Raw genomic sequence first — 21,313 nt, forward strand, 5'->3', positions numbered from 1 at the left:
GAAATTGTTTTTTTGTAAGTAGGTCGAATACCGAGGCAAAAAAGGCTATGTTTACCATTGGCTCTTACGTCTTTTTGAAAACAAATCCCAGGTTTAATCCAAATTTTTTAAAAATCAAAAAAATCCTTTTCCATAAATTCGAGGAGAATTACTCTATTGCTTTGAAGAACCTTCTGTTGCCAAGCGGTAAACGAAATGAGGCTAGTTGCATGGAACACCAAAACTCTATGAACCAGCCAGTCACACAAAATTCAAAATTGTTTTTTCGGTGAATAAATTGAATTGAAAAAGTCTCAGGAATAAAGCGTCCAATTTCCCAGAAAAAAAAATTTGCCCATTTCCCGGGAAATTTGTTAAATTTTCTGAATTTCGAAAAAAAAATCCATTTTTGGTCAACATTTATATTTTTTAAACTTATTCCATTACCATTTACTACAGAACATCACGGCCACCTTAACCGCCAGGTGAATCAACTCGTCATGACGCATGATGTCTCTGAATGTTTTCACGTTAATCATTACGGCCATCATCGTCGTTCATTTGGCAACAAGCCGTTTCACACATCGATTCCCTCCCCCAACATGCCACCCTAAGGAAACATGCAGCCCTCACACTAAATTGACCATCACAAGAAGCTTTTGCTCTCGAGCTGTATCTATCTACTATATAGTATACTGTGTAAAACCGCTTGATTTGCCACAAACTCGTCTACCCGAGGTAATCATGCTCCCTCAAACGCAAACATATATGATTCGTGAAGGCATAGTACAGACTCTCTCTCTCTCTCTCTCGTTCTCCTTCGAGTAATGCTATGAGAAATGGTTACTTAAGTTGTTAGGGGAATTCTAGGCAAATGAACTAAAAAAACTGAAAAGAGTTTTGTGGAATACCAAAAAACAATATAGTTAGTAAAAATTTGTAACAAAATTACGTTTGATTTCACAAATTTAACCTCTTCCCGCCCAGAGCAAAATCGAGATTTTTTAAGTTTTTCCACCATTACTCGTTTACTGGATTACTGGATCGACCAATTTGGATGAAATTTGAATGATAATAACTTAACATTCTTTTTAAACTAACGCAGGTTGAACCAGGTTGAAAAAATACATGGTTGCAGAAAAAATTTGAAGACTAAAATTAGTGGTGCTCTGGAGTAACCATGTACGTTAGAGGGTTAAGAAGAACCCAAATTCAAATTTGTATCGAACTCTACATACCCCATATCACCCTACACAACTTGGCATTTTCCGAGCAGCCGTTTCTCAGGGAAATTCAGAGGGCTAGTACACCCCACTAACTCTCTCGCCGTTTTTCACGCGTCGAGCAGTTAGTCAATGTTGCTTCTATTCAGACTCGCCGCCGCTCACTCGACGTTCTCGACGACCCTCTGGGCGGTTTGGTAACGAGTCAGTCGAGAGGTAGCTGCCGAGTCGATCGGATCAGGTGTTTGCGCGCGCGCGTTATACAGATCTTCGCGTCCTACGAAACGTTCCGGTTGAATCAGCTGGACTTGAAAAGTGTGTGCTTCGTTGAACATCGTGCACGTGCAATACTACCTTCGCGGGCTGTTGAGTTGAATGCAGACATAGTTGCTGTTTATGCTGCTGGTAATTCCCATGGTGCGGTTGTGTTGTTGAGCGCAGTGATTCTTCAAGAAGATAACCTGCAGCAGTTCAGTGGCTTTGCTTTGTGGTTGAACGGTTAGGCTCGCCAATGTTTGTTCTTCAATGAATCGTTAATCAAGTTGGGGGAGGCCTGACCAACGACCCAGAAGAACCGGTTCTTCACCACACGTGAGAATACTTTCGACCGTAGTGCTTCCTCATTCACTTTTTTGGTAGACGTGTCGTAAATATAGCCGCACTTTTGAAGTGAACTTTGCTGTTACTATACTACGAGACGAGTGAGAGTAAAAAAAAACCAACAACTAATGAGACGGGGGTATGACATAAGAATCGCCAACGTACGAGTTGCGGCAGGTCCACACAAAACAGTTACTAAAGACACCGACTAGCCGCCAATGTGATCTTTTGCTCTCACTTGATATTTTTGCATGTTTTTTCATCTTTCGATACGTTAGTTTTTTTCTAGACGGTGCGGTTAGGGTGAAAGACAAACGCGAGTGTGGTTAAACAAGTTGTGAATGTTGAAGAATGAAAAAAACAGGCCAGTTTGCTTGAAAGCCGCAGAGTCGTTTAATTGCAGTACACACCTACTTTTGCATGTCTGAAAATGTCACCGTTCTGTGGCGTTGGGAGATTGTGGAAAATTTCCTCGATATGTTGGTGCTTTCTAATCAATATTTGCTTGCATAAAATAAATGTTGTTATGTAGGAATAATATTATAAATACATCTTTATCAAACATAAAAGGCTTATTTCTACTCAGTTTTACAGAATGTGATAAACCAGTCAACAATGTACGCCGGGGTAATATACCGAACAGCGTTTTTTTAGAAATTAGTGTCATTTGTGACCGTTTTGATGGTATGATGGATGTAGGTTTAGTTATCAGAGTCAAACGTTTTTCTTATCGTGAGAAATGTAACACGTTTACTGGTGCGACGATAAATTATGCCGCTGAAAAAGTAAAGTTTATAAAATTCATTCTTTCTAAAAGATGTTAGATCAGGGGTGACCAAAGTATGGCCCGCGAGGTGATTTTTTGTGGCCAGTGGCTATCGAGAAATTAAAAGTGAGAGTGTGTGCGTGCAACATGGAGTTAAACTTTTCGAATTGCAATGGGAACCTTCACAGCAACCGCACAGAAAGTTTAACTCCATGTTGCACACACTCTCACTATAAATTCCTCGTTTATACCAACATGTCAATGAAAATCAATGAGAATATAAGTGAGTGGTTCTCTACGATTTCGCAAATCGACATTTCTTTGTATTTTTTTTTTATTTGGATGAGACTTTGTCCATGCATTTCCTATGTCAAAAGAAGACATTTTGCATGATTAGTTTTTCCAAACAAGTCTCTAAACAATTTTGGGGGCTGGTCATGACCAGTGGTCATACAAAATGGGTACCGTAAACCGGGGTGACTTTGATAGGATTTCAATTTGTTTTTGTAATATTTTCCAACAGGTAAGGTTTTTCTCAAGATTATTATTTTTAAAACATGTACCGGGGTAGGCCACACAAAGTCCATGCACTATTTCGGAAAAAAGTTTTTTCAATAATGTTTAAAAAAATAGTTACGTTAAAAATTCTTAGTTTTAATTCCGGGGTGACTTTGATAGTCTTAGTTTTTCTTGTTAAAATTATATTTAAGATGTTCAAACTTTATTTGTACGCTAAATGTACTATCACTAAAGAAGCTGATATAGTTTTTAAGAAAAAAAATCAATGTTTATATTTAGTTAACTAAGTTTATAAGCTTTTTAGCAAAATACATGTAAATTTTAGGTAAAATTGTTAAAAAGTAGGAATTTTGCCTGAAATTTGTTAAAACTAGTTTTGTTTATAAAATTATCGATTTATATTGCATTTTAAACTGAATTCGAAGCACGAATCACAAGTTTTCACATTTTAAATGAAATTTGTTCAACTGAAATTGCCTATAAATTTGGAGATTTTTTTTAATTGTGTTTCAAAAACACATATTATTTATTATTTACAAACTTTTGTAAACTTCTCCTAGTGGAAAATTGTCCAAAGAATCCGAAAATGCATTCCGTTTTCCGATTAAAAATCATGTTCATTGAGAAAATCATGACACTTTGAGAAGTTTAAATTAATGACTTTCATCAACATTTTCTTAACTATAGTTAACTAACTTTTTAAACTTGTCAAAATTTTATGCAAAGTTCTTCTTGAGGTACTTTGAACACTTCTCTACCACGGTCAGTGTGCTTAAAAAAAGTTAAAAAAATTTAAATAACAGGACACGGTTTCAACAATTGAAAGAAAAAAAATGTTTTAAATTGCATTATACACCTGTCCAGTTGTTTTGCAATCATAAGTTTCAAAAATTTCTAAGTATTATTGACGAAAATTTTATTTTTGTGAGAAAAAATAGTTTTTTGCGGTGCTGTACATTGTAAAGTTTAAAATATTTTTAAACGAGCCCAAACATGTTAAATATTATTATCAATGCAGAAAAATACATTTTAGATTGTTTTGAGTTGATTAGAATTTTATTTCCATTGAAATTTTCCAGTTTTATGAAAAATAAAATTTTTGCCCCCTGATTTTTCGAACCAATTTTGAGGGGGGCGACATAAACTTTGAAAAATATTTGCAACAGCCTTATCTTTATACCACTAAAAGTTAAATTAAAAAAAACACATTTTTAATTTTCTAAAAAAATATGTGTTTGAGGGGACTAAAAAATACATCTTCTGAACCATAGTGCTTGATGGTGCAAAATCTGGTTTAGACGATATGAATTTTGTAAAAAAAATCGTGTTTTTTTGTAAAATATCGAAAAACTCTTTTAATATTTTTGCATCATAAAAATACTTCTTGAAAAAAAACCACCGATAAGAAAATATTTTTTAAAAAATAGAAAATAAGAAAACCACCTATAAAAAAATATTTCGGAAAAGCTGGAACTTTGAAAATCGGCCAATAAGTTTCTGAAATACAGCCTCACAAAAAATTCGAATCGATGAAAATTATTTTTCTATGCTTCGACAAATAGATAATTTTTCTAATTTCATAAGACCAAATTATAATTTTTTTTCATATTTTTAATGAAAAGATTAAATTTGCAATCGATCAATTTTTTCCTTTTTTTTTTGTTTTTGTTTATGTTAAATGTACCGTTTTCAAGTTACAGCCAATTTAAGGCAAATTTTAAGTAGAAATAAGAATATTTGCTACTTTGAAAAGAGTACACCATTCATGTCAATTCATGAAATATTTTTTTCATAGAGCTCAAAAAATTTTCTTTTTTTTTGTTTTAACTTTGAATATCGGTAATTTACCTAGTTGCTGAACCATAAGCCTTGCAAAAAAAATGAAATCAATAAAGAATGATTACTAAGAGATCGTTGATTGTCGATAATTCAATTCAATTCTATTTGTTGGGTGACTTTTGCATCCCTAGCACACCCAACGAAGACAACAACTTTCGGTACACCCTGTGCCGAGCGATGGAAGAAAACACACACACACGAGCACATGATTTTAACACGATTTACTGTAAAACGGAGGTGAATAAAGTTAGTCTAAGTTCCATTGTAGAAAGAGCACGACGCGTTTTCTTGTGCGATCCCGGAAGACGCTTTCTCGACGATTTGTTCCCCGATTCAGAATTCGAACCCCCCGAAAAGATTATACAGTCCACTTGCTGGCCAACACTATTCAATGCATCCAAAAAAGATTATTTGTATGAAAAATCAGGTATACTTTTAAAAACTTTCCATAATCATAATCATTCAAAAAAAATCATAAACTGCCTCCAGCGATGGAAGAATCTTCATCAAAAGAAAATCTTTTGACGCTAATCAAGCGAAAAAATCGGTTTCACTACTACACTTGCAAGTGTAACATCACACTTCGAAAAATGGCTTGTAACTTTTCGTAGATAAACAATGTATGTAAACAAAACGAAATAAATTAATTTCAGCGGTGCTAACAATGCAAATCACAAAATTCTTCAATTTTTTTTTCGAAAAGTTCGAAAAGTTTGATTTTTTTTTTCGAAAAGTTCGATTGATTTTTTGCGTGCTTCATCTCCTCTCGCTTTCGCGGGTCAAAAAAGTTCGCAAGCAAAAAAGGCTTTTTTTGCGATTATTCCATCCCAGCTTGCCTCCCTTTTTTCAAAATTATTGAATATTGTCATGTCACCTTGGCCTGACCCTAATTTTCGACAAACAAATGGATACACAAAGTTATTTATTGCTGACAAAATCATTTCCGAAAACGTAGAGAATTACTCCATTTGAGCTAAGCGACAAGCAGCTTAACTGGATCCAGCAAACAACTTTCAACAAAAAATAATAATGTAGGCAAGTGAAACCATTGTGTATTAAATCAAGGTTATTGTGAATTTGGAACAAAGTATATTGATAAATAATTGCGATACAGTTTGGCATGACACTTAACTTGGTGTTTTCAAAAAGCTATGTAATCGAAAAAGCTTTTGAAGATGATCATGTAATAAATAGTTAATTAAGACTCTAAAAAATGTCAAATTTCCAGCCATGTTCGGTGGCCCAAACCTTCCACATGACCTATTGGCTCAGCAAGTGTAACTTATTGTTTACAAACATCGTATAGTTAGTAGCCCAAAAGACTTGGCGAGAGCTTGCTGCACAACGAATACGCCGGTAATGGGCCACTTGTGAGTCGTCGTCTGAACCCAAAAATAAAGCCAATGAAAATAAAAACCCCGCAGCGGAACTGCTCGAACGTGTTTTGGCGCGAATGTCACTGAACTTGGAACTTGGACGATTCGAACGCACCGCAGAGAGCACGTTTTGCCTTTCAAAGTACGAGAGCGCGCTGGAATCGTGCAGTTGGTGAAGGTTCTTTGCGGTGTTTGGCTCGCCGCGGTAAAGATGTTTCAAGGAAGTCTTTGGGTAGCGAACGTGGTTCGAGTTTATGCTGGGTGATATGGTGCTGCATTTAAATTCAAGGTTCATTCTAAACAGTGACGAGCTGCGATTAAATCATACGCGTCTGATTATGAATAATTCCAGCGATTTCAACGTGCACTTGGTGGGGTTTTGGGTTCGTCGCCTGTTCAGACGTTCAAGTTTTCCAGAGTTATTTCTGCCAGCATTCTTAACCTTTAATTAACAAATCAACTGCGAAATTCCGAACGGAAGTCAGCTTTCTTCTCGTCAGATTCGAAGTTCAAGTGCACGGCATAATATAAACATCAACAAACAGAATGTGAGAATGAGCCGAAAACGACCAAAGCCGAAGAAACAGAAGTTTCCAATTTTCAAGGTTGAAGCTCTCGTCTCGAAGAGCTAAGCTAGGTATGTGCAGCCAAGCCGAGCCAAACTCGTTGGTTGTACGTGCCAACTTTGGACCCGGGTGCCAGGCCAAATGATGCTCACTAAGTCATCTCGGCGAAGCTGTGTTTAGATGAAAAATTGCAACAAAAAAAACGCAAGTCACTTTATGTGTCCACGTTAGTCGCTTTACTAGTCATAGCTGCAAGTTATGCCTATGGCAGCTCACAGGACCATAGCTGTATACTCTAGCCAATCTAGCACGACACAGTTAGGGTTCAAGCGTTAGGTGAACTAAGAAACAACTTTCGGCTCAATGTGGTAACTTGACGAAGCCATGAGCTATAAAGCAAAACTTGTTTTATTCAACCGTACGGGGCATTTGATACTGGTCAAACATTCGTAATGAGTTTTTCATCTAAAAACAAGTTTGGTTTCTTTTTAATTGTTGTAAATGTTTTAGAATGAAAAAAAAACCGTTCTCGGGTGAGTTTTCAAAAATCTGTAAGAGCCACCGTGACCTCCTACTCTCATATTCTTTTTCTCCAAATTGTAACAAAATTTCATTTATTTTAAGTTTGGGGCACTTGAAAGACGTGTAGATGAACAATCTTAAGCATTTTGAAATTGGTTTTCCGTTAGTAGGTCGAATATCGATGCAAAAATTGCTTTGTTTACCATTGGCTGTTACGTCTTTTTGAAAACTAATTCGAGAGTTCAACATTTTCAAACAAACCAAATTACATACTAGAATAATAATCCAAATGATTACTTTTCACTCCACTCATTGTGTGCACTCCATTAGCAACATAGATCACGTTTACCCTTCCGAATGTGTTTACCGATGAACGCATCAATTTAAACCTGAAGCTGCCACCCCACGGGCTATGTGTTTAAACGTAAATAAACACGGCTCATTTGGTGTGTGGCCACTAAGCACACCTAATACCGCGGCGGGAGGTGCCGCCCCGAGACGCGTGCTCAGAGCCAATTCGCTCAATGGTTGGGGGATTTATTGGTTCTATAAAGCATACTTAGTGCCGCAAACTATAGCTACTTAAAGTGAGTTGTTTGCGTTGCAAGTGATGATGCATTTAACCAGCACTTTGCATAATTTCATGGAAACTGAGGGAGAGAGAGAGTACTTACTTAAATTTTTTTATAGTTTTTTATATAGTATTCACATTTGGAAAGAGTGCTACTAATAATTTTTATTTTATCTTTTAAATATTTTTACATAAAGAAAACTTTAATCATATCTCAATTTTTTTCAAAGTATTTCTGCAAAATGTTTTAAATTAGAAATTTTGTTTATTTTTTTTTTCAAATTTAAGCATCTTTATACGCAGTTTACCCAGATGTTAGCCAGAGACACTACCGGTCAACATGCCGCTTTTAATTAGAGCTTTGGAGAACTAATTATAGAATGCCATATTCTACCTTTCAACAGGTTTTTCATGTGTTTGTGTGTTTTGTGATCCTCACTCGATGATAGTGCGAAAAATGTGTGCAGGTTAACATTCCATTCGTGAAGTAAACCAAACCCTTCATTACCGGTACATTACAGTACATATTACAGCTTTTCAAGCACTGGGCAATTCTCTGCAACCTTGAACAACGAATATTTTCTGCATTGTTTATTTAGTTGAAACTTTGTAAAGCCATGATCGCTGTCCTGCTCGTTCCTAACGTAAACATCCACTGACGTAAGCAGGACAGACTGTTTGTTAACACTTCGGCTTTGGCCCATTTACATTCTTTTGCTTGATATGACCATCCCTAGAAGCTATTTTGCAGCATTAAATCGTCCATACAAATCTGAAAAAAATACAGCTGTCCATATAAAAATGCTATCAAATTATTTTGGAACGGATTTTCTCATTGAATTGGTGTCTTCAGCAAGACTCGGTTATCGGAAGTCCTTGCAAAACATCAATTCAAATAATGAAATGTTCGAAAAATCGAATTAATTTTTTTTTGTTTTGATTGAGTTTTTAAAAATAAATTTTTAATTTTTAATTTTGCAGAATTGCATTGTTTTCAAGTTTAAGACGCTTAAAATAGATTTTTTGTATAAAAAAACCTTCTAAATTATTTACCTGTAGACACAATGATCCTGCTTAAAACATCATAATCTCTTGAAGATTTGCTTTAAAAACATTTTTAAGCAATACTCACGGATGCTGATAGAAAAACTAACAGGTTACATAAGGTTAACTTAGTATCGATATCAATAATCAATTTTCAAATGACAACAGCAAGAAATATTCAAATTAAAGGTCTTCCTTTATTTTTTATTTTTTTTTTAGACTTAATAGATCAGAAAATAGCAAGAATTGTTTTTTTTTAAATTAAATCCTACTTAAATATAAAAAAAAAACAATTGGAGGCAAAAATCGTCATAACTCACTTTTTATTTGGGTAATTCTCTACCAACTCACACAGCAGTTGCCCCGACCCCTCTTCGATTTGCGTGAAACTTTGTCCTAACGGGTAACTTTTCTCCCTGATCACGAATCCGAGGTCCGTTTTTTGATATCTCGTGACGGAGGGGCGGTACGACCCCTTGCATTTTTGAACATGCGAAAAAAGAGGTGTTTTTCAATAATTTGCAGCCTAAAATTAGACGCCCGATTTGATGGCGTACTCAGAATTCCGAAAAAAACGTATTTTTCATCGAAAAAAATACTAAAAAAGTTTTAAAAATTCTCCCATTTTCCGTTACACGACTGTAAAAAATTTTGGAACTTGTCATTTTATGGGAATTTTAATGTACTTTTCGAATCTACATTGACCCAGATGGGACATTTTTTCATTTAGAACAAAATTTTTCATTTTAAAATTTCGTGTTTTTTCTAACTTTGCAGGGTTATTTTTTAGAGTGTAACAATGTTCTACAAAGTTGTAGAGCAGACAATTACAAAAAAAATGATGTATAGACATAAGGGGTTTGCTTATAAACATCACGAGTTATTGCGATTTTACGAAAAAAAAGGTTTTGAAAAAGTTGGTCGTCGTCGATCATGGCCGTTCATGGTCACCCGCGACAGACACGGACGACGAAACAAAGAGAAACGCAAAAAGTTACTTTTTCAAAACTTTTTTTTCGTAAAATCACAATAACTTGTAATGTTTATAAGCAAACTCCTTATGTCTATATATAATTTTTTTTTTAATTGTCTGCTTTACAACCAGTAGCGTGCCCAGCTCTTCGAGGAAGGTGGGGCAATTATATGGACGTATAGAAAATTTCGTCGTTTATGTACGCCCCCTGACTAAAACTAGAACAAATTTCTGAGGATGGTGGGGCAGTTGCCCCATGTTGCCCCACCCCTGTGCACGCCAGTGTCTACAACTTTGTAGAACATTGTTACACTCTAAAAAATAACCCTGCAAAGTTAGAAAAAACACGAAATTTTAAAATGAAAAATTTTGTTCTAAATGAAAAAATGACCCTTCTGGGTCAATGTAGATTCGAAAAGTACATTAAAATTCCCATAAAATGACATGTTCCAAAACATTTTACAGTCGAGTAACGGAAAATGGGAGAATTTTTAAAACTTTTTCAGTGTTTTTTTCGATGAAAAATACGTTTTTTCGGAATTCTGAGTACGCCATCAAATCGGGCGTCTAATTTTACATAAAAGTCCCCTTGACACCAAATTTCTATCTCATCACCGTTTCAGGCTGCAAATTATTGAAAAAACCCCTTTTTTCGCATGTTCAAAAATGGAAGGGGTCGTACCGCCCCTCCGTCACGAGATATCAAAAAACGGGCCTCGGATTCGTGATCAGGAGCAAAAGTTACCCCTTAGGACAAAGTTTCACGCAAATCGAAGGGGGGTCGGGGCAACTTTTCCCGATTTCGTGTGAGTTGGTAGAGAATTACCTATTTCTTATTTCGTAAAATCGCTACATTCAAATTGTGAACTCGAAAATGTTTCAAAGAATTTGATATTTTTGCAAAGAAAAAAATCATCTTTCTGTAATATTTTTGCTAAACTACTGGAAAATGCATTTTAAAATACTTTTTTGCAATTCCGTCGTGAAACTACTTACTTTTCCTGTCATTCTTGAACGACGAAATAGCCTACTTTTCTGTACCAAAAATAACAGAATCGAATAGCAACACTTTTCAAAATAAATGCTGAAAAGTTCTACTTTTCAGCACTGAAATGGGTGCTGAAAAGTTGAACATTTCAGCACTTGTTTCGAAAAGTAACACTTTTCAACATTTTTTGATTTAAACGATTTATTGACAAAATACATGAAAATTCGACTTAAAATTTCACTCAATGGGTGTTTTTCGAAATTGCAAAAAATGTTGTATGGAACTCGTTGCGAAACTTGATTTTTTCAGCACTCGTCGTATTTATCCAACTCGGTGAACCTCGTTGAATAAATGTACGACTCGTGCTGAAAAAATCCTCTTTTTGCAACTTGTTGCATAAACTACTATTATTCATTCATATGTTAGAACCAAAGCTGTGTTTCCATCATTTATCAAAAAGCCACATAGTAAAGCCTAGGTACCCCAACGAAATCCAGTATACCTCCGGTAATTTGACCATATTTTCCCCCTTCCGACAGTTAAAAATATTTAAAAATTTTGAACTTTTGCAACCGGATGCAATTTTGACAATTCTACTAAAAGTTATAAGATACCTAAGAAAAAAGCGCCCTTTTGAAATGATAATTTTGATTATTTTTTTTTTCAAAATATTGTTTTCGAAAAATCTGAAAAAATATTAACATTGAAAATCGGACCATTAATAGTTGCTGAGAATTAGGTCAAACATATTTTATGCATAAAATTTCGATCATTACCAAAAATCACTATTTTTTCACAATTCCCCCCCATTCAGTGAGGTACTCCTGGATATTAGCTCCTGAAAAGTGCTTTAAAAGTGCAAAAAATGCCTCACGGCAAGAAAAAGAGGCAGTCCTCACCAGCAGGATCGGCAGATTTGAAGAAGCTAAAGAATGCCGAAGCGCTACCTGCAAAGCCAGGCAGTTTGAGCAAGGACGCTCAAAAATTGTCTGGAAACCAGTTCGCTACCCTCCCTGTGGACGTGAGCGAGAAGGAAGAATTTGAACGACGGGAAAAGTTGCCACCCATTTTTGTGAAAACATCGGATTCGGTGCGAAAGTGGATGACCGGATTTATCAAATCTGGTGCTTTACGAGCTTCCATTCGCTTGTGTGCTGATGGACTCAAAATTCTGCTACCTACCAGAAAGGATTACAACTACGTTCGGGATTTCCTGAACAACACAAAGATTGAATACTACAGCCATGACGATCCAGGTAAACGCCCCATGAAACAGGTCCTCCGAGGCCTGTACGACATGGATGTGAGTGTGCTGAAAGAAGAGCTCAAGACTCTTAAGTTGAACGTGATCGAAGTCTTCAAGATGACGAGACACAACAAGGACATCAAGTATCGTGATCAACTGTACCTGGTTCATCTCGAGAAAGGATCGACAACGCAGTCTGAGCTGAAGGCAGTTCGGGCAATTTTCAACATCATCGTGACTTGGGAACGTTATCGTCCAGTGCACCGTGACGTGACACAATGTTCGAACTGTTTGCAGTTTGGACATGGTCGAAGGAACTGTTTCATCAAGAGTCGTTGTGCAACCTGCGGAGGTGAGCACAAAACACAAGCTTGCGAAACAATCAACGAGAACATCGAAGCGAAATGCTTCAATTGCGGCGGCGACCATTCTACCAAGAATCGGAGCTGCCCAAAACGTGCTGAGTTTGTAAAAATTCGGCAGCAAGCGACGACGAGGCACCAACCAAATCGTCGCAAAACACCACCAACTTTCACGGACGTGGATTTTCCTGCTTTGGCGTCACCTGGAGCGGGATCTGTTCGAGTGGTTCCAAATCTGCATCCATTGCCGTTGAATCGGCGGCAAAGAGTTGCAGAGAATACAACACCTCCAGGCTTCAGTCAGCGACAGAGGGAAAACCAACCAACATCAACGGGTGAAGGCAGTAGTGACCTGTTTTCACCACAAGAACTTCTGAACATTTTCATCGAGATGACAACAACACTGCGTGGTTGCAAAACTCGCCAGGATCAAGTAAGAACGCTTGGAGCATTTATCTTAAAATACAGTTCGTAGTTTACTCGTTCTAGTGATTTTGAATATTTCAATGAATTTATTTTTTATTAGTTTTAAGTTAGGATTAGTTGTTAAAGTGATTTTTTTTTTCTTTTTTACCCAAATGTATTCGATTCAATGCAAAAATGTAAAACAATTTGAAGTAAATAAAATAAATGTGATCAGTTAATAATAAAACGAAAAATACAACAAAGATGAAGAGCATGAGGCCATACCACTTAGCATGTAAAAGAAATGAAAAAAAAACTATTTTTTCAAAAAATCATAACTCGGCGGCAGAATTGTTGACACATACTTCTCTAAGGTGCTTATATCCCCTAAAAAATATAAAAAAAATCTCGGAAATAAAAAAAATACGTATTTTGGGAAATTGAGTTTTTGTGAAAAAAAAAGTTACTGCTCAACAATACCTACAACAAAAACTTTCCCGAAAAGAAAATTAATTCAAAAGTTACATATTTGCGAATATTTACGTATCATTTTTGTATGAACAGCTGCCAAAATTGTATGAAGAATTGTATGGGTTGATCTGGTACGTTTCGCCGAATGTCGTTTCGCCGACGGTCATTTCGCCGAATGTCGTTTCGCCGAATGGTACGTTTCGCCGAATGGTACGTTTCGCTGAAAGTCATTTCGCCGAATGGACGTTTCGCCGAATTGAATAAAAATTAACTTTTTTGTACAATTTATGCTATTTGTTCGCTGCAGTGCCATCTTGTAATTCACTCATGCAAACTTGAGAAGGAGTGGCAAGATAATAATATAATAAATTAAAAAGTAAAGAACGTCTCATGTTTCAAAGAATGCAAAAAGTCACAGAAATATTTCTAAATGTTATGCTAAAAAACAAAAAAACTGCTCACGTGTGAAAGATTGCAAAACCTAACAAAAATTATAGAAATAATATGCTTAAAAAACTAAATGTACATAAAATCACCGAAATAATTGAAAAATATGCCAAAAATAAAGAATGCAAAAACTAACAGCAATTTTGCAAAATTTTGTGCTGAAAACCAAAAGAACTGCTCATGTTTGAAAGAATGCAAAACCTCCCAAAAATTATACAAATAAATTGCTTGAAAAACAAAGAATGCAAAAACAAACAGAAATAATCTAAATAATAAGCAGCCAATTACAAGAACTGCTCATGTTTGAAAGAATGCAAAAACTCACAGAATTTAAAAAAAATATGCTTAAATACAAAGAATGCAAAAACTAACAAAAAAATTCCAAAATGAAATCCCAAATAAAAATCAAAAGAACTGCTCATGTTTGAAAGAATTCAAAAACTCACAAAAATTATACAAATAATTTGCTTAAAAAACAAAGAATGCAAAAACAAACAGAAATAATCAAAATTATAAGCAGAAAATAAAAAAAACTGTTCATGTTTGAAAGAATGCAAAAACACTCAGAAATAATTTTAAAAATATGCTCAGTAAACAAAGATTGCAAAAACTACCAGCATTTTTCAAAATGTTATGCCGAAAATCAAAAGAACTCCTCATGTTGGAAAGAATACAAAAACTTACAAAAATTATACAAATATTACACTCAAACCCCGATGGTTTCACACCAACTGTTGTTAAACGAACGGGGTCACTTTTTAGTTTGACACCCCTTTTACACGGAGTTCACACAAACTACCAAACGTTTGTTTTGATAGTGTGCGTGAGCGCCGTGTAAAAAGTGACAGTTCGTTTTTACTAAAAGAGTGTCAAACGAAAAAGTGACCAACCACCGGGGGTTGAGTGCATGCTTAAAAAAACAAAGAATGCAAAAACTAACAGAAATTTATCAAAATTATAAGCAGAAAATTAAAAGAACTGCTCATGATTAACAGAACGCAAAAACTTACAGAAATAATTCAAATGATATATTAAAACAAGAATGCAAAAAACTAACAGAAATTGATGCAAAAACTCACAGAAATGATTTAAAATTGTTTGCTGCAATTAAATAACTGCTTATATTTGAAAGAATGCAAAAACTCGCACAATTTTTTTCAACTAGATTATTTTTTAAGCGATTGTTTATGCATGTTATAATGCATAAACTTATAAAAATAACATACTAAGAAACAAAAAAAAATTTTTTTTTAAAGATTGCAAAATCTCCTTTTAGGGACATTATACTTTTTCAAAATATTTTAATACAATTTGTGCTATTTTATATATTTATTTTACGTTTATTTGTCAATTCGGCGAAACGTCCCATTCGGCGAAACGTCCCATGCGGCGAAACGACATTCGGCGAAATTACCTTCGGCGAAATGACCGTCGGCGAAACGACATTCGGCGAAATGTCCCGCACCCGTATGGGTGTACAAATGACACAAAAAAGCTTTTTTGATCCTTACACGGATAAAAAACAGTTCCCAAATCGTGCACAAGCGTTCACGAAACTCAGGACCACGAACAGAGTGTTCAAATACCATGGTACGTTTTTGAAAAACAAAATAAATTACATACAATGATTTTAACGTTTGAATTAAGAGTATTTTCAAATTCATCGTACACCTGTCCAGGTATTTTGCAATAAGCTTCCAAAATATCTAAATATTGACGAAAAATATTTTTTGCGAGAAAAAAAAGGAAATTGGGATTTCATAAAAATTCGAAAATATTTAAACGAGCCCAAACATGCTAAATATGAATATCAATGCAGAAAAATGTATTTCTGATTGTTTTCAGTTGACTGATTTTATCTTGTTATGTTTTTTCTAATTTATTCAGCCTATTTCACAACATCCACTAATATTTTCCCAAGCATTGTTTGTTGTTATATTGATCAATACGTATGTTTATATCTTTTGCCTGTTTTTCACATGTAGTTGCCTCTGTGCTATCTTCAGCTAACTAGGGCATAGAAATCCCAGCAAGCTTAATACAATAGAGCACAGTGGCATCGATGTTTCTCTATAAAACTTTTCCATAAGCTTTTAAAGTGCAATAAATTACGTTGTAACGGTTTTATCATAGTTCAGGACAAAACAGAAAACAAACTGCAGTCTTATTTTGACTTAAAATACATGAGATGTTACTTTAAAAACACGGAGTAAATCTGACATTTAAAAAAATACTAATTCACTTAAAACAAATCGTTTCGTTGTATAAGGTTTATAATGATTTGGTAGAACCATGATAAAAAGTTATTTCGAAAATTAAAAAAAGTACTATAATTGTAATTCTTTGAACTTTTTCTTAAACTGGTAACATCTTGATTGCATACCATTTTCTCCATAACTCAAATCGCACAAAATTTACAAACATCTTAATTGATTCAACACGTGTTACGCCAATTAATTCCTATTTGCAGGGTCGGGTCTCCCCCAGGCTGGCGTCCATTAGCTGTCCCATATCAATTAAAACTTAACAAGCTCACAGCTTGATGCAAATCGTTTCGAATGAGTGGCGCAAATAATTATCTATCCTCTTTCCATCTCTTTCCAGGAAACCCGGACAGATATCTTAGATTCTGAGCATTTTCCATCAAAAATCGCCATAAATATGGTTTGATTGGGAGAGCAACTCGTAACTCATCGTGAGGAGTGCACGATCTGATTGGACGAAATATTTCATCTGGAGTGATGGCGTTCGAAGATATACTTAGCTCGACCGAGTTCGCGGCGAACATAACTGTGGGGGTAGAATGTCCCAGCCAGTTGCCGACGGTGGTTCAGTACTTAAATGGTAAGAATTTTGTTTTGATTGCATCAAGTTTTACCGTTTATATAATATTTAATTAAACCTTCCAGGACTCGACACGATACTAACTGTGATTATAGGTATAACGATCGTGCTAAGCTTGGTAACCTTTGTGATATGTGGCAAAAACATCAGCCAAGTGCTGCGGCACACCCCCAAGAGATTCAAAACGAAAACCATCATCCTGCTGTCTATATATCCGGTAAATGATACCTGTAATGGATTGTAAAGGGGCATGTCCCTTGAATAAACCCCCTTTTTCTTCCCTTCATCGATACAGACCGTAACAGCGCTGGCCATCGTATCGGTGCTCGTCCCCAAGTCGTACTTTGTGTGCGACACGGTTTCGCATATCTACTTCATGATCTGCGCCTACATATTCTACAGGTAACCTTCCGTCTATCTGCAGACGTGACACGTTAAATAGATTAAAACCACAATTTCACAAATTGCAGCCTCGTCATGGCGTACGTCGGCGGCGAGGACGGTTTCATCAAGTCCAGTGACACGGAAACGTTCAACGTCCGGACGCCACCCTGTTGCTGCTGTGTGCCCTTCCTGAAGCGGTCACCGGTGACCAAGTAAGTTGCGCAAAGGTCGAAAAAGGGGGAATGTTGTGAATGCAACTATTTAGTTTGAAAATTTTATTATTTGATGTAAAATAACTAAAAAAAAAATATTTGTTTTTTTCTGCATTTTTTTTTATTTGGCTCAAACTTTGTGGAGGCCTTTCCTATGACCAAAGAATCCATTTTGTATCATTGGTTGAAGAAACTGTTAGACTATGGCAAACAAACAAACAAACTCGCACTTTTTATGTTTGACGGTTTGCCAAACTCGCAAACAAGACAAAATGTATGCAAGCTGACGTTTCTGCAAACAAATGTTGACGAACAAACAACGCAGACAAATTGTCAAAATGTGCGAGTTTGTTTGTTTGTTTGTTCGTTTGCTGTAGTCTAATACCTCCTTCACAAACAATGCCAAAATGTATGCAGGGTGCCGTTTGTGCAAACACATGCAGGTAAACAAACAAAGCAAGCAAACTGCCAAACTGTCAAAAAGTTTGTTTGTTTGCGAGTTTGTTTGTTTGTTTATCCTTCACCCATTCAAGTCTCCATACAATTTTAACAGCTGTTCATATAAAAATTGTACGTAAATATTCGAAAATCTTTAACTTTTGAAGAAATTTTGGCCGATTTTTACATACTTTTTTATTACAAGAAAAATCCTAGAATCCATATTTTTAAATAATTTTTGATAACTAATAAAAATTGTTTTTTGTACAAAAAAGAAATTTTAGTCCAAAAAATTTTGAATTCAGATTTGTGTTTGCAATCGAAAAGCACTTTACTGAATTTTGATAAAGAGCACCGTTCGCAAGGTATAAACACTTTAAGTTTTATTTTAATTAGAAAATGCTCGTTTTTTGATTTTTTTAAAAGTGTTCATGATAGTCCATCCATGATTTGTTTTCGAAAAGTTCAGAAAATTTCCAATAAAATTGGCTAAGAGACATTGAAGAGCCTCTGGTTGCTGAAATACAGCGAGTATAAGAGAAAGAAACAATTTTCTTAAAAATGGAACATGGAATTTATCAGTTTAATTATATCTTAAGTGGCTATATTTTGAGAACGGTGTGTAAAGTAATTGTTGATTGCAATTTTTATTTTAACATAGAAACATATTTAAAAATAAACACTAAAATTTTATTTGTGAGCATGACCGTGAGCATGGTTGACTGCCAATGAGCTGCTAGTCCGTTATTGACAGATCAGCTGAAGTTGAACAATGAATCAAAAATGATCAGTGGGAGTGGGAGTAATATTCATCAGGAAATGGTGACAGATTTTGTGTCGAAAAAAATGATTAATTTTACCCCAGAAAATGATGAATTTTCATCAGTTTTTGATAAATATTCATCAGGTTCACATTTTTACACATTTTTTATGTAATATTACTCAAAAAAGAGGTAATATTCAAACTACAAAATTTTCAACATTCCAAAATTCAATTTTTTTTTTCTGTGTAGGATAAGGTATTGGCTTTTCGATGCCTCCCGAGCTACGATGCTATGGGGAGGACTTTCGTAACAGACCCGTCGGCGAGCCTTCCGAGCAACGATGCTATGGGAAGGGCTTTCTGGTTAAAAAACAAGTACACTTACACACAGTTATTTTAATATCCAATAAATAAACATTTTGCTCCACTATTAAATCAACTATACAAAATGTCAGCGTGTCTTTTGATAAACGATTGTATAGAAATGGCTTTTTCACAGTGAAAATTTCACACATTATTCGAAAAGTTAATGCACAATTTACCCGACGCCGTGCCTTCTGATCAACGATGATAGAGGGAAGGGTTTTAAAATCACAAAACAATTGATGTAATCTTAATTAAAGCACAAAAACACCAATTACTCAAAAAAATACGTTCGATATACGAATAATCCTGCAAGGCGTTGGCGCTTCCCCACCGTCTACTATCGACTCAAAAATCAATAATTTTTTTTTTTTTTCAAAAAATACACCTTTTTCAAGTAATTATAATTTGGCAGCAAATGTTTTATCCAAACTTCAGTTGCGGTTTTTGTCCCCTAAAACATAAAAAATATGTATCTTGAAAAATATTTTTTGTAAAAAAAAGGTAATTTAAAAATCGTAAAAAAAAGAAAATTCATTCAAAATTACACATTTTAGGATATTTACCAATCATTTTAAAATGGACAGCTGTCAAAATTGTATGGAGCCTAGTAAAGGCTTCTTTGGTCATAGAAAGGGAACCTTATTTCAACCCTTTTTATTCAAAAAGCAAGTACTCACAATATTTCAGCAACAGAGCGGATTCGTTAATTCGAATTTCGCTGCTTCGAATGTCTGCTAATTCGAATGCTCGCTAATTCGAACGTATTCAAATTAAAAACCACTCAACCAGCAAAACCCGCTGTCAAACTAAAATTGACGTTTCAACCCCATTGTTCAACGAATTCCGAGAATGTGGTTTCACAGCTGTCAAAGCTGTCAGTCATTCCTTTTAGCGAATTTGGATTCGCTAAATCGAATGCTGTTCCATTCGAATAAGCGCATCTGCTCTGTAGTTAAAAAGTTAAAAAAAAAAAACATCTAAGAAGTTTGCTTATTCCAAGAAGCATTGCTATTCTTGAATTTAACAAGCCAAGCTACCATGGCCGTGAGGTTACGGGTTTCGCTTTGTAAACGGAAGGTGATGGGTTCGATTCTTGTCTGGCTCGGCAAAAGTCAGATCCCGTCAAAGATTAAATCTGCTCACTGGGAATCCTGACCCGATACAGGTCGACTAGTTTCGACTAGCGGCGTACTGGGTTTCCAATCCAGAGGTCGTGAGTTCGATTCTCGTACTGGAATGATGAAGTTAAAAAAACAAGCTATTTTTAAATAAGCGTTAAAGTAGTGAATTTTTTATTTTCATAAAATCTACTCTGAACAAATTTTAAATTTTGAATTTTTAATTACCTTTAACATGTTTTCAAAACATCGGACAAACAAACCTCCAATGAAGATCTTTAAAACGGTAGTCCAGCAACCGGAAAAAGTTTTTTGATAAAAAAAAATCCCGTTTGGATCGCAAATATTGTAACACAGACAAACTATTGGCAGAGTTGAGGAACCAATCCACACTGTCGTCCAAAGATATTTACAGATGGCTTGATTTTTCTTTTCTTTTTTTCAATTTTTAAATTTTCGCAACTGTCAAAACTTTTGATATTTGATGAATTAAAAAAAACTAACTCGATGTTAAAAAAATCTTTTTTTTTTCTCTTACAGAAACAGTTTGCTGTTCACACGTCTCCTGATCCTCCAACTCCCAATCATTCAAAGTATTCTGTTCTTTGGCCTAAACATCGTTTTCCTGGAGGACCTTGTAAGTTGAACCTGTTTAAAGAAATCTCTTCAACTTAAGTCACACCTTTTTTCCAGGACAACTTCAACCGCATCATTCTCTACTTCGTCCCGTTCATCGCCGGCTCGATCCTGCTGGGCGTTTGGGGCCTCAACATTCTGGTGCGCATGATCGCTCCGCTGTACGAGGAGTTCAAAATTATGGGCAAATACGTGGTCCTGCAGGCGGTGCTAATCCTGTGCAAGATACAACCGGTCGTCATCATGGTGATCGTGACGTACGTTACGCCGCGGTGCGACTTCCCGCTCGTTTTGCAAGTACAAAAGAATGGTGAGATAGCAATTCATTCGGGGATGATTTGAAACTGATTTTTTTGTTTGATTTCAGCCGTATTTCAACTGTGTCTGTGCGGAGAAATGGTTTTCCTCTCGCTGTGGGCCTTCCAGCTGTACAAAACGCCCAGCAACACCCGGCAGCTTCTGGCCAAATCGGAAAGTACCTAAACTGTCCCAGTATTTTTGACGGAGATCTTAAAAAACGCAACGAATGAATAGCAGCACTAAGCCAAATCAGTGTCGTACTTATTGTGAATGTGATTGAATGTGATACGAATCTTATCCAGCGCGCTAAATGTGGTGTGAAGAAATAAAACAGGCTTCTAATTAAAAGATTGTT

The 21,313-nt window shown here is 35.6% G+C and overlaps 1 protein-coding gene across 4 annotated transcripts; it reads left to right on the forward strand.

Moving 5' to 3' along the window:
- Nucleotides 1-1,395: 1,395 nt before the first annotated feature.
- On the forward strand, nucleotides 1,396-21,306 carry LOC120414577 (organic solute transporter alpha-like protein). Of its 4 annotated transcripts, none has more exons than XM_039575822.2 (8): nucleotides 1,396-1,700; nucleotides 16,502-16,741; nucleotides 16,807-16,958; nucleotides 17,037-17,143; nucleotides 17,212-17,337; nucleotides 20,563-20,659; nucleotides 20,716-20,968; nucleotides 21,026-21,306. In XM_039575822.2, exons 2-8 carry the CDS (start codon nucleotides 16,639-16,641, stop codon nucleotides 21,139-21,141), a joined length of 954 nt encoding a protein of 317 aa, XP_039431756.1. In that variant the 5' UTR covers nucleotides 1,396-1,700; nucleotides 16,502-16,638; the 3' UTR covers nucleotides 21,142-21,306. The 4 variants fall into 4 exon arrangements, with proteins under 4 accessions (XP_039431756.1, XP_052566602.1, XP_039431750.1 ...); XM_052710642.1 differs by having other exon boundaries at nucleotides 1,396-1,619; XM_039575816.2 differs by having other exon boundaries at nucleotides 1,396-1,607.
- The last annotated feature ends 7 nt before the right edge of the window (nucleotides 21,307-21,313 follow it).

Source organism: Culex pipiens, chromosome 3 (assembly GCF_016801865.2).
Source record: "Culex pipiens pallens isolate TS chromosome 3, TS_CPP_V2, whole genome shotgun sequence".
In the NCBI taxonomy this organism is placed as follows: Eukaryota; Metazoa; Arthropoda; class Insecta; order Diptera; family Culicidae; genus Culex; species Culex pipiens.